Source organism: Arachis duranensis, chromosome 6 (assembly GCF_000817695.3).
Source record: "Arachis duranensis cultivar V14167 chromosome 6, aradu.V14167.gnm2.J7QH, whole genome shotgun sequence".
NCBI lineage: Eukaryota > Viridiplantae > Streptophyta > Magnoliopsida > Fabales > Fabaceae > Arachis > Arachis duranensis.
In genome coordinates this window covers 25780991-25800791 of record NC_029777.3, presented here as the reverse complement: position 1 = coordinate 25800791, position 19801 = coordinate 25780991, and the positions used below count along the sequence as shown (strand labels likewise).

General features: G+C 36.6%; 1 protein-coding gene and 2 non-coding genes across 3 annotated transcripts; 1 reads left to right on the top strand and 2 right to left on the bottom strand.

The window, feature by feature from the left end:
- Nucleotides 1-4333: 4333 nt before the first annotated feature.
- LOC127739848 (small nucleolar RNA R71) lies at nucleotides 4334-4441 on the bottom strand. The gene has a single exon (XR_008000590.1). It is a non-coding gene; the product is annotated as a small nucleolar RNA R71 (small nucleolar RNA).
- Nucleotides 4442-14023: 9582 nt separating this feature from the next.
- On the top strand, nucleotides 14024-16986 carry LOC107493457 (uncharacterized). The gene is made up of 7 exons (XM_052262997.1): nucleotides 14024-14122; nucleotides 14270-14336; nucleotides 14666-14820; nucleotides 15196-15337; nucleotides 15652-15743; nucleotides 15850-15914; nucleotides 16493-16986. Exons 1-7 carry the CDS (start codon nucleotides 14024-14026, stop codon nucleotides 16665-16667), a joined length of 795 nt encoding a protein of 264 aa, XP_052118957.1. The 3' UTR covers nucleotides 16668-16986.
- A 1598-nt stretch (nucleotides 16987-18584) lies between these two features.
- Nucleotides 18585-18692, bottom strand: LOC127740379 (small nucleolar RNA R71). Its single transcript, XR_008001056.1, has one exon. It is a non-coding gene; the product is annotated as a small nucleolar RNA R71 (small nucleolar RNA).
- Between the last annotated feature and the right edge of the window lie 1109 nt (nucleotides 18693-19801).

The following is a 19801-nucleotide window of genomic DNA, read 5'->3' as shown; positions in this document are numbered from 1 at the left end:
CCTCGTGAGAAGATTTACAAGCTACCCACAAAGCCTTCCACTCGCTCTCAAGACCGGACCTTTACCCCTTCTCCTTCTCCTCCTACCTCTCCTCCTCGCTGTGACCCCATGGCTCGGACCAAAAACACTCCAAGGTTTTCTGCCTCTGCCAAGCCGACGCCACCACCAAAGGCCACACCTTCCAAGCCTAGCTCCTCAAAAACGAGTTCAGCAAAGCCTAGCTCCTCCAAAGCCAAACGTCCGGTGACTGAGGAACCAATTCCCGAACAAACACAACCCAAATCCAGGTCGGTTCCAATGCGCTCTCAACGAGGTAACACTCGAGTCCCTCTCAAAAATGTTAAAGAACCAGAAATAGGACCTTTTGATCACAAAGCTCATTTTTTGACCTCTCATTCAAACTATAATCCCTATAGATTCAAATCTGGCATGAATAATGATTTTTATGAGGGAGTCATCCAGTATCGTACCTTATGCTCTTCATTTCTCGCTGATCTGCCATCTTTGAAAAGAAAAGGTTTTCCTTTTGTTGACAACTTAATTTTTCTGGACTGGAATCACCTTTTTGACATCAAAAAAACTGTTTATCCCTTCTTGGTCAAAGAGTTTTATGCAAACATGACTTATCATGAAGGCACTGCTCATTCGTATGTCAAGGGCCGAGATATCATTTTAAACAATGAGACCATCAGTGAAGCTTTGAAGTATACTGATGAAGGGGCCTCGTGCATACACGTCAGTTAAGTGGGATGAAGGAGTTGGTGTTTCTTACAATGATGCCCTAGCTAGTATTTGTGAACATGTCTCCTTAATAGATGGCATTATACCCATACACAAAGCCCTAGGATATGAATGTGCTCAGTTGCACCGAATGGTCAACCACATTATACTTCCTCAAAATGGTTCATATCAAAGGGTTTCATACACTGACACTCTTGTTTTATATGCCATTCTCACCAAAACTGAAATTTCATTTGCATATTTGATGGTTAGATACATATTTGATTCTGTTAGAAGTGAAAAGGACAAAGCTCTTCCTTATGGCATGTTTCTAACTTGTATTTTTGAGTATTTTGGTGTTGACTTGACCAATGAGAAATATGAAAATAGACATTCATATCTAAAGGGAGGTGGTTCAGTGAAACAGAACAAAGGACCCACTAGATCTGAAAGAGTCATCCAAGATTATGAAGATGAGGACTTTATCCCTGAGGATTCTACTGCTCCCTCCACTGAGGGTACTTTCATCTCCACTGGGAAGAAATCCACTCTGCTGAATGTGGTCAGGGATGTTGCTCAAGAGTTTGTCTCCCAATCAAAGGAAACTAGCTAGCAAGCATGAGAACTTTCTGAAGAAACCGAGGGATAGGGTGGCTGTACTCATGACCTTCATTGATAACCTTCAAAATGATGAAGACATTGCCACTGATGCTGAAGAGGAAGCTGCTTCGGAGGGGGATGGTTCTGATGCCTAAGATTTGTCTCATGAAACTGCTGTTGTTGCTCTCTTTTTGTCTCATGAATTCTATTAATTTTGCAACTGTTGAACTGTTTTTATTTTGGATGACTGTAATAACTCTAAATACTGCTGCACTTTTGTTGGTTTAGTTAGAACTTTGGACTGTGATCTAACCTTTTCTTGCAGGATTTGTATTGATGTTTTTGTTGATCTTGTTTATTTTCCACCCTTGATGACAAAAGGGGGAGTAATAGCACTAGAATAGCACTAGAAGTATGGTAATTTTTTTTGTGTTGATGCAGCTACTAGTAACTCTTTCGGTTTTTTGTCTAATTGCTGCACTAAAATTTGATTTCACATGCTGAATCCTTTTGCTACTGATATTAGCTTGATGTTGGGCTGATTATGTGATGTAACTCATTTGATATCTCTTATACAAGATAAATGTGCATAGCTCTTTATTGTGCTTTCTTTAAGTACAATGCATAACAGGAACAAAGAGGAAAGCATAAATCCAGGGGGAGCTAATCTTGAAGAGGAAAGGGGGAGCAACATAAAAGCAAATGACAAAAATCAAAAGGAGGTTCTAAACCTTACTCAAATTCACTTCCTTTTGATTATTGCTTAAATCATGTTTGTCATCAAGGGGGAGATTGTTGAGTTAAGAAATTAACTAAATTAATAAGTGATGACAAACATTATTTTTCGGCAAAATAAATAATTAGTGTTAAGTGTCAATAATTATATGTTGCTAATTATTTATTATATGTTGCAGGCCAAAACTTAGTTCAGCAGCCCAAATTAGTATGAAAATAATATAGCAAGGCTGGTGAGTAAATAAATAAACAAAGCCCATGAGGAAACAAGGCTGAAAAATCAAAACGGGCAAAAAGAAGTGATCCAATCCAAGCCCGTGTCCAACAATTCAAGTTGATCCAAGCTTCTCATACAAGATTGAAGTCTTCATTCCCTCTCACTTGCTTTTACCAAAGCAACGTTCCTCTCCTCTCTAATCAAGTCAAATCATGGCATCAGAAAAGTAAGAAAGAGAAAGAGAGAAAAAGGTTCCTCCCTAAGCTAGTAACCAAAGAAGCAAGAGAGAGAGAGTTGAAGATTGAAACACATAAGCTAAAACAGAAACTCCAAGCTAAATCAAGCGTAAGAAAGGTAATCCATCTCATCTTGCATGCATCAGATCTTCATCCTTTCTTCCCAACTCTCTACTCTATCCAAAAATGGCATTCAAAGGAAAAGTTGATCTCTGTTCTTCACTGCTACAAATCCACGGTCACAAGAGATTCTTGGGGACCAAGTTGCATCTCTATGGTTCAGATTTGGTTGACCATTGGAAGACATTTTCGGTTACTCCTTCATGGCTTTCGGTCAAGTTGAAAAAGTCAGAAGCAAATGTCCTACTTTGATGTTTGAGAAGAAAAAATGAGCTTGAGGGTTGGAAAAGCTCAGTGCTCAAGGAGCTAACCTAGGAAGATGAACCCATCAACATGCTAGGAGATAAAAGAGGTTTGTTGTTCATTCAAAAGCAAGGAGAAAAAAACCAGAGTGTGAGAACAGTGTTCTGTTAGGAAGTTCATCTACTTGGATAATGCTTTCTTTCAAAGAAGCATTCGGCCAATACTGAAGAACTCAAGCTGAGGTTTGTGAATCTGATTTTGCACATAGCAAAGAGGCTGCTGATGAAGTCAATCTCCTTCATAGTTAGGTATTAGCATAGCCAATGTCAAGTTAGGTTAGAACTTGAGTGTGAAAGGATTGGGTCAATCCTGTGTTATTGGTGTATGTAATACTGTTAACTATAGTGAAATTCTTCCATAGTTGTGGAGGAGACTGGATGTAGGTTGCATAGCACAAGGCAACCGAACCAGGATACTTGCTGGTGTTAGCTTTTCTCTTCTCTGCTGTGTTCTGTTTTCTGATTTTCATGAGACAAAAACAAATTGTCTCATAAATTTCCGCTGCTCAGTTCGAACAGAATCAGAATTGCAAAGTTATTTTAAAAGGGTAATAACAGCAAAATCAAAGGAAGGCATAGATTCAACCCCCTTCTCTAAGCCTACCACAACCTTCATGTTTGGTGTTACCTTGTTAATTCTATTTTAATTTTCCTATTTAATTTTCTTTATAAATTTTGAATTTCCTAGCTTTATTAGTTTATATAATTTTCAAAAATCCCTCTGTTTGATTGTTTAGTGTTTTATTTTATTTCTTTACTCAGGTTACACTGGGAATTCTCTACACTCTGACGTATAGAATCACATTCTTCTTGTCTTCTGTCTGTTTATGAGCAGGAACACGGACAAGGAACCTCTTACAGATTTTGATCCTGAATCTGAAAGGACTTTGAGGCGGCACTTGCAACAAGCTTGACTTTACAAGACTAGTGAAAATCTGAGTGAAACTCTTGAAAGAGGAGATGCAGAGTCCAATATGCATCATAATCATGCTGTGAATGCCAATATGGCAAATCTGGATGAGAATGAACAACCTAGAAGAGTGCTTGGCTCATACACTGCTCTTAATGCAGATCTTTATGGAAAAAGCATTGTGGTGCTTCCTATAGCTGTAAACAATTTTGAACTGAAGCCTCAGCTAGTCACTCTTCTGCAACAAAATTGTCAATATCATGGACTTCCTCAAGAAGACCTAAATCAATTTATTTCTAATTTCTTACAGATTTGTGATACTGTGAAGACTAATGGAGTGAATCCTGAGGTTTACAAACTCATGCTCTTCCCATTTCCTGTGAGGGATAGAGCAAAGATGTGATTAGATTCTCAATCCAAGGAGAGTCTGGAAACTTGGGATAAGGTGTTCACTGGATTTCTGACTAAATTTTTGCCACCACAAAAGCCGACTAAGCTGAGGGTGGAAGTTCAGACCTTCAGACAGAAAGATGGTGAGACCCTTTGTGACGCTTGTGAGAGATTCAAGCTACTGACCAGGCAATGCCCTCTGGACATGTTTTCTAAACGGACTCAGCTAGATATCTTTTATGAGGGCTTATGTGAAATGTCCAAAATGTGTTTAGATAATTTTGCAGGTGGTTCATTGCACATGAATAAGACACCAGAGGAGACTATTGAGCTTATTGAGTTAGTTGCTAACAACCAATATTTATACTCATCTAACAGGAATCATGTGAACTCTGGGACTCCTCAGAAGAAAGGCGTTTTGGAAGTAGAAGCTTTGGATGCTCTTCTTGCTCAAAACAAAATTTTGTCTCAGCAGATGAATTTGATTACTCAACAATTGAGTGGGATGCAAGTTTCAACTGTCAACACTCAAAATGCACCTCAAGAGGCCCCTTATGACATGACTGGTAGCTCTATGTAAGGTGAGAATTATGATTATGCTCAATCTTCTTCTAAACAGGTCAATTACATCGGGAGTGCTCCTAGAAACCCCAATAATGATCCATACTTTAAGACTTATAATCAGGGGATGAGAAATCACCCAAATTTTGGGTGGAGAGAGCAACCTCAGATATCACAAAATTTTAACAATAATTCTCAAGGCGGTCTTTAGCAAAACAATCAAAATAACTGCCAGTTTCAGTCTCATCAACAATAACCACCTCAGCAGGCAAATTCTCAGTCCCAGAGGAACACTGATTGGGAAGCACTATTGAATAATTTTATGCAAGAAACTGAAGCTTCCATAAGAAACTTGGAGGTGCAAGTAGGCCAATTGAGCAAGCAAATACCTGAGAGGCTCCCAAGTACATTTTCTGGTGATACAGTGGTGAACCCAAGAGAGAAGTGCAAGGCCATCGCCATGATAAGTGGACAAGTGGCAAGTATGGAAGCACCAATTACTGAGGGGCCAGTTGAAAAAGAAGTTCCAAAGGAGAAAAGGGAGGGGGTTGAGCACGCCCCACCTAGGTGTGCGGACAATCCTTTTCCAATCACTCTTGACACACATCCAACATTACCTAAAGCTCCTGAATACAAGCCTAAGATACCATATCCTCAGAGACCTCAAAAGGAGACCAAGGACAAGCAGTTTTCAAAATTCTTGGAAGTCTTCAGAATGTTGCAAATCAATATTCCTTTTGCTGAGGTTTTGGAGTAAATGCCTCTCTATGTTAAATTCATGAAGGAGTTATTGTCAAAGAAGAAGCCTTTAAAGGGAGATGAGACAGTGGTCTTGACTAAGGAATGTAGTGCCATAATTCAGAATAACTTGCCAAGGAAGGTGCCAGATCTAAGGAGCTTTCAAATTCCATGTACCATTGGGAGCACCACCTGTGAGAAGGCCTTATGTGATATGGGTGCAAGCATAAATCTAATGCCCTTGTTTGTGATGAACAAATTGCAAATCCAAGAGGCACAACCCACAAGGATAGCATTATAAATGGCAGACAAATCTCTAAAGCCTGCATACGGATTAGTGGAGAACGCCTCGATCAAATTGGGTAAGTTCTTCTTCCCAACAGATTTTGTGATTCTTGACACGGGAGGGGATGAGGATGCCTCTATAATCCTAGGAAGACCATTCCTAGCCACTGGGAGATGTCGAAGAATGTGAATTAGTGCTTAGAGTGCATAATGAGCCACTGATCTTTCATGTCTTCAAAGATATGCATTCAACAGGTGAAGAAGAGAGGTGCATGCAAACTGAGCTTATTGATCCAAACCCTCAAGAACCCCCTGATGATGCACAACAAAATCTGCAGCTCAGACCTCCTTTGGTGACAATCAACAAAATTTCCCCTGACATCAAACCTAAGTTTGGTGTCGGAAATGCATCACCCACCAAGGAGGAGGTTCTCAAAAAAAAAAAAAGAATACCCAAGGGATGGAGAAATAAAAAGATTCCCACTGAAGACTTTTCCCCAAGAATGAAGGAGGTGATCACTACATGCTCAATCCTGCCTCATACAGCGAACAGGATCCTGTCTCTTGAGCATATAGAGTTGATCTATTAAAGCACAGGAAAGAAGTTCACAGTGAGCAGTGAAGAGCTGAGCCCCTATGATTCTCCTCCTTCGAGGAGCAGACCGTCAAGCTAGTAACGGTAAAGAAGCGCTTATCGGAAGGCAACCCAATATTTTCGTATCCTTAAGTTTGATTTTTTATTTTTTATTTTTCTTATTTTTAATTTTATTAGTTTTGTTTGAGTTTCTACTATTTTTCTTTTATTTTATGTATATTTTGATCATGCAAAATATTAAGAATAGGAACCAGTAAACTTAGAAGGAATTTTGACCACCCTAAAGAGTTTGATTCGGCCTGGGTGGCGCTAAACTTGGGATTTCCAAGTTTGGCACCACATGATGCGCATACATTGGAAAATTGTTCTGGAGGGGTGGCGCCAAACTTGGGAAATTCTAAATTTGGCACCACATTCGGCGTAACTTGGTGGAATTGAGGAATGGGGTGGTGCCAAACTTGGCTTCTTGGAGTTTGGCGCCACCATCAAGCATTACACAAAGATATCTCTCTGCCAGGGGCACTAGACTTGGCCCCCTGAAGTTTGACTTCATTAAAAAAAAAAAAAACAAACATCAAGGGTGGTGCCAAACTTGAAATACAGTTTGGCGCCAGGTGAAGCTATTTTTACTGAGCATGCGGCGCCAAACTCCAACTCTTCCATGTTTGGCGCCTGCATGCGAATCCATTCCCCATTTATTCCACAAATCAAGCCCCTTTATATATACACATATACACGTCCCCCTCCCTTATATATATACATATATAAGTCGCCCCCTACCCCCTTATTTTCAGTTCTTCTTTACTTGAGGACAAGCAAACTTTGAAGTTTGGTGTTGTCACTTCGATTGTGGCTTTTCTGTTTATTTTAATGGCACCAAAGAGAGGTGAATCATCTTCACGGAGGAGCACAGCCTGAAGAATGAGACGGCCACTATGATAACCGAGGTGGTTGAGTTCCTTTTATTCTATATTTTCTCCTGTTCTTATTATGTTAGATTCTTGTTTTCTGCTATTTTACTTGGTTTCTGCATGATCCTTTGTTATTTTAATTCATAGGTTCTAGTTTGATTTGCTATTTTAATTCTGTTATTTGCTTTAAGTTCTAAAAAGTTGTTTCATGTATCGCCCACTGAGCTTAAATTCAAAAGAAAAGAAAAGAAGTGATGTATTGCATGAGAAATTGAGTTTATATTTAAGAGTAGTCTTATTTACTTAAATATGGTGGTATTATTTGTGATTCTGAATGCATGATATGAGCAGTGCATAGTTTAATTTGAATCAAAGGATGTTGGTGCATAAGGAATAGGAATTTAGAGAACTGTTATGAATTATCTGAATTAAACAAAAGCTTAATCCTTGAAGCAAAAGAAATAGCAAAAGAAAAATAAAAGAAAGGTCCAAAGCTCTGAGCATCAATGACAAGGAAGGTCAAACATGATTAAAAGCTCAAAGAGTTGTTTTCCTAGTCATATGCTTGTGGTGTAATTGTGTTAAGTAATCCTTGAGACAGAGCACTAAGAGTCGAGATCAAGTGCATTTAATAGAGTATGCCAAAGGTTTTGAGCACCACTGTCTGGGAGTAACTGAAATAAAAATCATAACCAAAAGAGAGTTCTCCAGTAAAGTGCTTGTGGTTGATGAGCGGATAATTTATACGCTTTTGGCATTATTTTTAGGTAGTTTTTAGTAGGATCTAGCTACTTTTAGGAATGTTTTTATTAGTTTTCATGCAAAATTTATATTTCTAGACTTTACTATGAGTTTGTGTATTTTTCTGTGATTTTAGGTATTTTCTGGCTGAAATTGAGGGATTTGAGCAAAAATCTGATTCAGGCTGAAAAAGGACTGCTGATGCTGTTGGATTTTGACCTCCCTGCACTCAAAATAGATTTCCTGGAGCTACAGAACATTAAATAGTGCGCCCCCAATTGCGTTGGAAAGTAGACATCTAGAGCTTTCCAGCAATATATAATAGTTCATACTTCATTCAAGTTTAGATGACGCAAACTGGCGTTTAACGCCAGTTCCATGCTGCATTCTGGAGTAAAACACCAGAAACACGTCACAAACCAGAGTTAAACACCAAAAACACATTACAACTTGGCGTTTAACTCCAAGAGAAGCCTCTGCACGTGTAAAGCTCAATCTCAGTCCAAGCACACATCAAAGTGGGCCCCGGAAGTGGATTTCTGCACTTAGACTTATTTCTGTAAACCCTAGTAACTAGTTTAGTATAAATAGAACTTTTTACTATTGTGTTTTCATCTTTGATCAGTTTATGCGATCTTAGACATTGGAGGCTGACCTTCGGTCATGCTTGGACCTTGTTCTTATGTATTTTCAATAGTGGAGTTTCTACACACCATAGATTAAGGTGTGGAGCTCTGCTGTACCTCGAGAATTAATGAAATTACTATTGTTCTTTTATTCACTTCAAGCTTATTTTTATTCTAAGATATTACTCGTACTTCAACCTGATGGATGTGATGATCCGTGACACTCATCATCATCCGTCCTTATGAATGCGTGCCTGACAACCACCTCCATTCTACAATCAAGAGCTAGAGTGTGTATCCCTTCCTTGGATTCCTAATGTACGACGCATGGTTGCCCTCGCCTTACAACCGAGCCTTCCATTCCATGAGATCAGAGTCTTCGTGGTATAAGCTAGAACCTATTGGCAACATTCTTGAGAATCCAGAAAGTCTAAACCTTGTCTGTGGTATTCCGAGTAGGATTCAGGGATTGAATGACTGTGACGAGCTTCAAACTCGCGAGTGTTGAGCGTAGTGATAGACGCAAAAGGATCAATAGATCCTACTCCGACATGATCGAGAACCAACAGCTGATTAGCCATGCGAGAAACTGTAGAGGTCCATTTTCACTTAGAGGATGGGAAGTAGCCATTGACAACGGTGACACCCTACATACAGCTTGCCATGGAAAGGAGTAAGAATGATTGGATGAACAATAGGAAAGCAGAGATTCAGAAGGAACACAGCATCTTCATGCACTTATCTGAAATTCCCACCAATGAATTACATAAGTATCTTTATCTTTATTTTATGCATTATTTATCGTAATTTTCAAAAACCATTATAACCATTAGAATCCACCTGAGTGAGATTTAAAAGGTGACCATAGCTTGCTTCATACCAAAATCTCTGTGGGATCGACCCTTAATCACGTAAGGTTTATTACTTGGACGACCCAGTACACTTGCTGGTTAGTGATGCAAAGTTGTGAAGAAAGTGTTGATGATCACAATTTTGTGCGCCAAGTTTTTGGCGCCGTTGCCGGGGATTGTTCGAGTTTGGACAACTGACGGTTCATCTTGTTGCTTAGATTAGGTAATTTTCCTTTTGTTTTCAAAAAGTTTTCAAAAATTTTCTTTTCTTTTTTGTTTTTCCAAGAAAAATTTTTTTGAAAAAAATACAAAAATCCAAAAAAATTAATAAAATCATAAAAATAAAAATAAAAAAATATATTTTATGTTTCTTGTTTGAGTCTAGAGTCAATTTTTAGGTTAGGTGTCAATTGCATATTTTGTATTTTTCTCAAAAAAATTTCGAAAACTCATGCATGTGTTCTTCATGATCTTCGAGTTGTTCTTGGTAAGTCTTCTTGTTTGATCTTCATATTTTCTTGTTTTGTGTCTTTTGTTATTTTTCATATGCATTTTTCATTTGTTAGTGTCTAGGCATTAAAAATTTCTAAGTTTGGTGTCTTGCATGTTTTCTTTTCTTAAAAATTTTTCAAAAATAAGTTCTTGATGTTCATCATGATCTTCAAAGTGTTCTTGGTGTTCATCTTGACATTCATAGTGTTCTTGCATGCATCATGTGTTTTGAACTAAAACTTTCATGCATTGAGTTATTTTTGTGATTTTCTCTCTCATAAACAAATCAAAAAATATCTTTTCCTTATTTTTCTCACAATTTTCAAAATCTTTGGATTGACTTAGTCAAAAAATTTTAAAAATTTGTTGTTTCTTGTTAGTCAAGTCAAGATTTCAATTTCAAAAATTCTATCTTTTCAAAATCTTTTTCAAAAATCAAATCTTTTTCATTTTTTATTATTTTCGAAAGCTCTTTAAAATTGATTTTCAAAAAACTTTTTCTTAATTTTATCTTTTATTTCACTACTAGAAAACTAGTTATTACAGATGGATATTTCCGATGGATTTTATCCCACTGAAATACAGAGAGAATTTCAGAGGGATTTTTTTGTCGGAAAACAAAAAAAATGGATTAGCATAAATTACAGACGGAAAAGAGAATCCGTCAATAATTCCGTCGGAAAAATTAATTTTTTTCAGTGAGAAATGGTTACAGATGAAAAATCCGTCTGTAATTAAATAGATAAAATACTGCGTTTTATTAAATTATTACAGACGGAAAATCCGTCTGTAATTTAAAATTTTCCGTCGGAAAAATTGAGTTAAGCTTATTTTATCCCACCCTCTGGATCCATTCACAGTCACACTCCACAGTCCACACAAATCAAATGAGTCTCTCCGTCACTAGTTGCTTCTTCTCTCCATCGCACCAGCTTCTCCCACCACTGTCGCCGCTGCTCACGTCACAGGATCTCTTTGTGTCATCCCTTGCGTCACACGGGCTCCCTCTGCCGCCGCTCTCATCGCATCTGGAGCGATTCATGAAACTTATCTCAACTCGGTGAAAACTCGGTGGTTATTGTTGAATGGCGAAGCTTGAAGCGAAGCTTGGAATGATAGTTGACTCCGTTGGTAACTTCTTCTCCGGCAAAGACCAGCTTCTCCACTAACCGAATCAAATCGAATCAAACACTTTATATATAGGGTTGCATAGATCTTCAATCTTTTGATCTATTCGCACTCCACTAACCAAGTTAGCCCTAACTCCATCCCTTGTTTCTCTCGCTAATTTTTCATTCCAAACGCGTTATTGTGCAGTGTCTTGCTCTAGTCTCAAAATTTGATTTGAAACAGTACCGATTAGTGGTTAATTGCTATCAATTTTGTATAGTTGAACATATCTCGAGAAAAACTGTCTAATTTGCTAAATATGAGAAGTTAAAGAGGGCCAAATATAATTGGAATGCTTAGAAAAAGTAGTTCTTGTTTTTTTAAGACTCTTAGGGTTTTCTGAATTCAGCATCGTGAAATTGTGATCATTTGATTCTGCCATTACTTGTTCTTTTTTGTTCTTTTTTGTTCTAATTAATTGTTTATGGTTGTGGTATTATTTATTTTCAATTGATTGAACCTCACTTTGGCTGCTTTTGGTTTTGCTTTAACACTTGGAATATCATAAAACTGAAAAGTGATAAGAACATAGTGATAAGCACAGCCTTTGTGTTGATGTGATGCTATTTTTTCTTTTGCTTTAATTAGCATTATCATTATTGTTATTAATATTGTTTTTTCCTAAGTATATATATATATATCAGACTAATTTGGAAACTGACTTAGCATGGTGGAGTGTTGTGTGTGTTATCATGGATATCATTTCTCTCTGTTGCTACTTAATTTGATAGCTCAAGATAGTGCTGCCATGACTTGTCCCATTTACTTTCACCTGATTCCTTTTTTTCCTCTTTATTATTCTAGTGTACGAGCTGTGACAACTGCACTTTGGTGTAACTTTCTTATTTTCTCTCTCATGTTTGGAGTGTATTTTGCTACCTCTATCCATGTTATGTGAGTGAATAACATGCACTACTTATCACTCATTATGATGTAAGAGACACAGATCTGAAATCCATTTTCACATGATTTTATGCTGAATTGACCATGCAGGTAGCCATAATTCTTATCCAGAGAAATCGACATGCTATTAAAACAATTAATTCTGATGATGGTTTCAAAACAGATTTTAATGGAGTTATGGTGGTGCAAAATTATGCTACTAGAAATGTTTTTGTGCCTAAGGTTTGCCTTCGAACATAATTTAATAAGTGTTTCTAAGATTCCATTTTATGTTGTATAGTTTGGTGCTAATTTATGTGCTCTGCTAATAACAATATCTTGTGATTCTTCAAGTTGAAAACTTCTTACAACTTAGACATAATTGCTGATGTCGAGTCATTTAATATGTATTAACCTAGTTTTGAAGTCAGAGTCCCTACACACACTACAAATAGTTGATTCTGATCTTGTTGATCCATCTTTTGAGCCACTAATACTAGTAGAAGATTCCACTATATAGCTTGTAAGATCAACCATCCGGTTCTCGAGGTTGTCTTCTGCACTTGTTGAAGCTGTTAGCTCTCCCTCACTTGGAAGATTCCTCGGCTGTAAGTGTCCATTTTCCTCAATCGGATGAATCCTTTCCAAATAATTTGATGTTGTGTCTTTGTCCCTCTGGTCCTTGCCACCACTAGATTTTTTAGATCTTTTTGTTTTATCCTTTGAGTTAACTATGGGGTATACTGGAAGAAAATTGGATGATGCGTTTTGATAGCGGAGAACATAAGGTTGTAAAAGAGGATGGCGTAACAATTCAGCAGCCTGGTAACAAAGAAGCAAAATCAGAATAAAATCACTGGTTCCATCCAAATTATAACACAAGACTAGCTTTAAAGATGAAATTCACTGTTGGTCTATGTTCTGGGTTTTTCCTCAGCATGCTCTTAATAAGTTGTTTCTTGTTGCATGCAAGTCGGCTTCAAATGTTATCATTATAATGAAAAGGCTTGCTTGGCTTGAATGATTTCATATTCTCTTTAATGAAAAATGGAGAAATGGAGGATCTGTTAATTTTATTAATAAGTCTAGCCATATCCTGTTTCATTCATTTAATCTCAAGTGTCACACATTTTCTTCAATTAGCTCTGCCCATTTCACCATAATGTTGTGAACATCTCCTTTTTCTCCAGTGTTGGATTTGGAGTATATGTATGCTTATTACTGAGTGAATCACAAAATGCCTAGCTGGGTTTTGTTGTTCATTTTGATCATGCTTAGGTGTGTTTATGTGTGCTTATATGGTTTCATGGTTTCTGTGTCTTTCAAAGCAATTATTAATTGGGAGTCGTAAAAAATTCCTCTGATTCTTTCAATGATTCTGTTAAAAACATAAAATCATTTTTCAGGTATCTACTTTGAATGAGGCAAGACCAGGAAGTGTTAAGTCAGTTTATAAAGCTTGGGAGGAGCGTCTGAATTCTTCTGGGGTAATACATTCATGCGTTATATTAGTTAATGATATTAGTTGGATAAAACTCTTTCTAGTGATACTGAATAATTTGAAACATACATTGAAAATAAAGCTTGTTAGAGTTTGTAGTTTAAGTTGGAAAGGGGGACAAATCTGTAGGGGACATATCCGTGGAGTTAGAGGCTGTTCTCAAAGAAATGTGGATTTGGTAACATAGATCTGGATTTTAGCTACATATATTGTACATAAGCATAACTATGTAAGAATTCCCAAATTTTTCATTCTAATTCCAGGAAGAAGCAACTGAAGTAATTACTATTGTTTTGGTGTTTTTTTATTTAATGTTAAGCAGGTGTTTAGCGTGTAATTATCTAATTAGGACTAAGCTAGCGTTTGCCTTTGATTTAGTCTCTTCTGAGGAAGAAAACACTATGTTGGTTTAGTCTCTTCTTGAAGGTGAGGATATAAATATGAACATTTCACATGTTGCTGATTCTATTGGTTTGAAAGAGATGCCAAGATATGAAGTTAAAATTATTGAGGAGGATGACTGGATGAAAGGAGCTCATGTCAGTTTGCTTCTTTTCTAGATCAATATCTACGCAACTTCCTTGCTATTGAAGTTCTACATTATTATGCTATATTCACGTTTCTTCAGCCATCTAGTCTCTGTTCTATGATATTCACATTCTGTTTCTGGTGGTGTTGATGAGCAGGTAGCCAAGGATACACAATTGATAGATTCCATTGCTGAAAAACAATCCCAGATATTTTCAGAAAAATGTAAATTATTTCCAGCAGATGTGCAGATTCAGTCCATATATCCATTGTAAAGGATTGCTTCCTTTAGTTTTTCTATAAATTGCAAATATATACTATGGGAATCCAAGAATCTAATAGAATACACTTTTTTCATTTTTATTTATTTTCATTTCTTTTATTTCACTTCTGTGATGATGACAGTTGAGCTTTCTATGTTTTCAGGATACATCTTTCCTATTTTTTTTAATGTTCTTGCAAATGCCAAATTACTGGTGGAAAATGATTTAGGAAAATATCTGTTTTTACTTGTTTGGTATAATAATTACATGATCAATTTTGCTAAATTTCAGGTGCTCATCCTATGGTTCATGGAGGGATGGGGGTTGCCACTAGTGCATACCCAATGACTGAATCAGTTCTCTCGAGTTCAATGCGGCATGGTGGGATGCTTGGGCATTATAGTGGAAGTTCTACTACTTCAGCTGATAAACCTAAAATAGGCCTGGTATTTGTCGTATACTTGTATATAATGCTGGAGCTCAGGATTTCTTATTTATATGATGGGTGAAGTATGCCCTTTTTGCTCCATTTTTTTTATCAATACATGTATATTGCCTATTCAGTTCCAACTATCACGCTAGATTTTTGGAATTGATGTTTCAACTGAGGAATCTATATTATTACTGTTTATTTACTGGACATGGTGCCATTTTGTCGTTTTGAAACTTGGAGGAGGAAAAATAAAATAATAAATAAAAATTATATGAAAATGCTGTGAAGTTGGTAATGATAGGATTAGTTTAATTTAGTTAGGATGAAGTATGAAGTATCAACTGGATTTGGTGCACTATTGTGATTAAATGTAATGTGGTTTTTACAGATATGCTTGCGGTGTCGACGGCGTGGTCACCGAGCTAAGAATTGCCCTGAAGTTCAAGTTGGTGCCAATTATGACAAGTATTGTTACAATTGTGGAGAAACTGGTCATTCACCTGCAAATTGTCCCCACCATGTTCAAGAAGGTTTGTTATCTATCATGCCTTTGTGATATATATTGGAGCTAGAATGGTTTAACTTTAAACAAGATAAGTTGTGAATGATATAACATGAACATTGTTAGTTTCAGGGTTTTCTCTTGAAAAATGGAATTCTTATTAAGCAGTTTACCACAGATTTATAATCATACTCTTGGGCTTTCTAGTTTACTGAACAATGAAACATTGTTACTTAATGTCGTACCTTTGATAGAATATTAGAATGACTTCTTTTTTGTTAAGCTTTTGGTTGTGTTCCAATTTGTTTTCTTATGAGATGAAGTGTTTCAATGGTGATGCAGGAGGGACAAAGTTTGCAGAGTGCTTTGTCTGTAAACAGCAAGGACACTTGAGTAAAAACTGCCCTCAAAATGCTCATGGCATCTATCCTAAGGTATTATTGTTTCTCTTTCTGGTTTGCCTTGTCAAATATATGATGATGTATTAGCCAAACACTTGAATCAACTGTCTAATCTATATTAAGTAATTGTTTATACTAGGGTGGTTGTTGTAAAATATGTGGTGGCGTGACACATTTGGCAAGGGATTGCCCCGAAAAAGGCTTGTATATTAGGATTTCTTGTTTGCATTTCCAAACATACATCTGATATTGTTTATGTTTTGCTGCTATTTAGCTGCATTTAGATCCAGTCTGCAAGTAGAATAATGATTGACCATAACCTCAAGTACATGCAAGTGGTGCAGGTGCACTGCTTTTGCTTGTTCATCACCTTATGATAACTAAAAGAACTGCTGCTAAAAAAATTAGTGCTATTGTTTGCTCTAAATCTAATTTATTCTCTTGTTGGGTGTTCTAAATTGATACTATGGAGCCATAAGATATCATGGCATGGCTAATCATTTTTTATATTGGTGGTTCTAGACTCACAAATTATGCTTTAGTTTCCACTGTGAACTCAAATTGCATATCCCAAACCTTAAATTAGAGGAAATAATTATATGTTTTGGCGTAAAATAGGTACTTCAAATGTGATTTCTTGCAACTCTTTCTGTATTTCTCCAGTTTAATTGCATTCATTAGCTGATCTCCTGATAAATTGAATTGCTAAAAGTTTTATATCTTGAAGAATGGTACTTGTATTATGCAAAGCTTATAACTCCATTTCTTCCTTCAGCAATGAGACTGAGAAATGAACAGAGGCCTTGTGGAACGGTAACCAAATTTGTGAGTGGGGATGACATTGAGGATGACTTCATGATAGATGACATAAATAACAGAGACAAGGACAAGTCCTCAAAGTCCAAAGACGGTCAAGCAAAACCAAAAAAGGGTCCTAAAGTTGTGAACTTCAGCTAATGACCATTATGGTTATGCTTTCATTTGTTATGTGGATATGGGCTATCTCATACCATTGTTTCTTATTCTATGGCTAACCGCCAGATACAAAGTCCCTCTTACTACTATTCGTTGCAGTCTGCAGACTCACTTCCAGGATGAGCATTAAAAGCTTCTGCAAGTTTGAAGTTGCCTAAAAGTTTGGAGAAGAAGTTACAACATAACTGAAGTACAATTTCATATTTTTTATCGTTAATCTTAGCAGAGTTATGAAAAGGGAAACAAAATGTAACCATAGTTTTTCTTTTTTTGCTACAATCACTAGATTACTGTCGCTATTTGTATTATATTGGCTTCCTTGTAAATTACTTTTTTCTTTCAATTTGATAATACAATAAATTTGTTTCTTTTTTGAAATATTATAAATATTCGAATACAAATTAGATAAAAAATTTTATTTATTAAATTTATATTTATTGCTGATGGATTTACAGACGGATTTTCTGTCTGTATTCAAAGTTTGAAAAATCCGTCTGTAATTACAGACGGAAAATCCGTCGGAAAGTTCGTCGCCTTCGAAAAAATGCATGCAGAATTTACAGAGGAAAAATCCGTCGGTAACTGGTAAAAATCTGTCTGTAATTTTCCGACGGAAAAAAATCCGTCGGTAAATAATTTCCGACGGGGCTTTTACAGAGGGACAAAATCCGTCGGTAATTTCGTCGGTAACCAAAAATCCGTCTGTAATAAAGACTAAATCCGTCTGTAAATCTATCTGTATTAATCCATTTTCTAGTTGTGTTTTCGAAAATTATGCTAACAATTAATGTGATTGATTCAAAAATTTCAAGTTTGTTACTTTCTTGTTAAGAAAGATTCAAACTTTAAATTTTAGAATCATATCTTTTAGTTTCTTGTTAGTCAAGTAATCAATTTTAATTTTAAAAAATCAAATCTTTTTCAAAATATCTTTTCAATCAAATCTTTTTCAACCATATCTTTTTAATAATATCTTTTTCAAAAATTTGATTTCAAAAATTTTTTTCTAACTTCTTATCTTTTCAAAATTGATTTTCAAATCTTTTTCAACTAACTAATTGACTTTTTGTTTGTTTCTTATCTTTTTCAAAACCACCTAACTACTTTTCTATCTCTAATTTTCGAAAATCACTAACCATTTTTCAAAAACAATTTTCGAAAACTCCTCTCTCTCTCTCTCATCTCCTTCTATTTATTTATTTACTAACACTTCTCTTCATCTAAAAATTCGAACCCTCTCTTCTCCTCTGTGTTCGAATTTTTCTCTTCTCCTTCTTCTATTCTTTTCTTCTTCTACTCACATAAAGGAATATCTATACTATGATATAGAGGATTCCTCTTCTTTTCTGTTCTCTTCTTTTTCATATGAGCAGGAGCAAGGACAAGGACATTCTTGTTGAAGCAGATCCTGAACCTGAAAAGACTCTAAGGAGGAAGCTAAAGGAAGCTAAAGCACAATCCTCTGGAGAGGACTTGACAGAAACATTCAAAAAAGAAGAAGATATGGCAGCTAAAAATAACAACAATGCCAGGAAGATGCTTGGTGACTTCACTGCACCAAATTCCAACTTACATGGAAGAAGTTTCTCAATCCCTGCCATTGGAGCAAACAATTTTGAGCTAAAGCCTCAATTAGTTTCTCTGATGCAACAGAATTGCAAGTTTTATGGACTTCCATCAGAAGATCCTTTTCAGTTCTTAACTGAATTCTTGCAGATCTGTGACACTGTTAAAACCAATGGGGTTGATCTCGAGGTCTACAGGCTTATGTTTTTCCCTTTTGCTGTAAGAGACAGAGCTAAAGTATGGTTGGACTCTCAACCTAAAGACAGCCTGAACTCTTGGAATAAGCTGGTCACGGCTTTCTTAGCCAAGTTCTTTTCTCCTCAAAAGCTGAGCAAACTTAGAGTAGATGTTCAAACCTTCAGACAAAAAGAAGGTGAATCCCTCTATGAAGCTTGGGAAAGATACAAGAAACTGACCAAAAAGTGTCCTTCTGACATGCTTTCAGAATGGACCATCCTGGATATATTCTATGATGGTCTATTTGAATTGTCTAAGATGTCATTGGACCATTCTGCAGGTGGATCTATTCACCTAAAGAAAATGCCTGCAGAAGCTCAGGAACTCATTGATATGGTTGCAAATAACCAGTTCATGTACACTTCTGAAAAGAATCCTGTGAGTAATGGGACGCCTCAAAGGAAGAGAGTTCTTGAAATTGATGCTTTGAATGCCATATTGGCTCAGAACAAAATATTGACCCAACAAGTTAATATGATATCTCAGAGTCTGAATGGATTGCAAAATGCATCCAACAGTACTAAAGAAGCATCTTCTGAAAAAGAAGCTTATGATCCTGAGAACCCTCCAATCAGAGGTAAATTACATTGGTGAAGCCTTTGGCAACACCTAAAACCCTTCATGGAGAAATCATCAGAATTTTTCATGGAAGGATACACAGAAGCAAGGCTTCAATAATAACAATGGTGGAAGAAACAGGTTTAGCAATAGCAAGCCTTTTCCATCATCTTCTCAGCAACAGACAGAGAATTCTGAGCAGAGCCCCTCTAGCTTAGCAAACATAGTCTCTGATCTATCTAAGGCCACCTTAAGTTTCATGAGGTACAGATACAATAGCAAAAAGTCCTATTTATAGTAAACTAGTGACCTAGGGTTTACAAGAATGAGTAAATGATGTAAAAATTCACTTTCCGGGTCAACTTGGTGTGTGCTTGGGCTGAGCATTGAAGCTTTCATGTGTAGAGACTTTTTCTGAAGTTAAACGCCAGCTTTTGTGCCAGTTTGGGCGTTTAACTCCAACTTTTGTGCCAGTTCCGGTGTTAAACGCCGGGAATTCTTTAGCTGATTTGGAACGCCAGTTTGGGCCATCAAATCTCGAGAAAAAGTATGGAGTATTATATATTGCTAGAAATTCCTGGATGTCTACTTTCCAACACAATTGAGAGTGTACCAATTGGGCACCTGTAGCTCCAAAAAATTCACTTCGAATGCAGGGAGGTCAGAATCCAACAGCATCTGCAATCCTTTTTCAGCCTCTGAATCAAAATTTTGCTCAGGTCCCTCAATTTCAGCCAGAAAATACCTAAAATCAC

Excerpts from the sequence above, each read along its gene's own strand:
- LOC107493457 (XM_052262997.1), top strand. The coding sequence starts at position 14,024 with ATGAACATTTCACATGTTGCTGATTCTATTGGTTTGAAAGAGATGCCA. Across the intron at positions 14,337-14,665 it reads CCAGATATTTTCAGAAAAAT|GTGCTCATCCTATGGTTCAT; the intron begins GTAAATTATTTC and ends GCTAAATTTCAG. Across the intron at positions 15,915-16,492 it reads GATTGCCCCGAAAAAGGCTT|ACTGAGAAATGAACAGAGGC; the intron begins GTATATTAGGAT and ends TTCAGCAATGAG.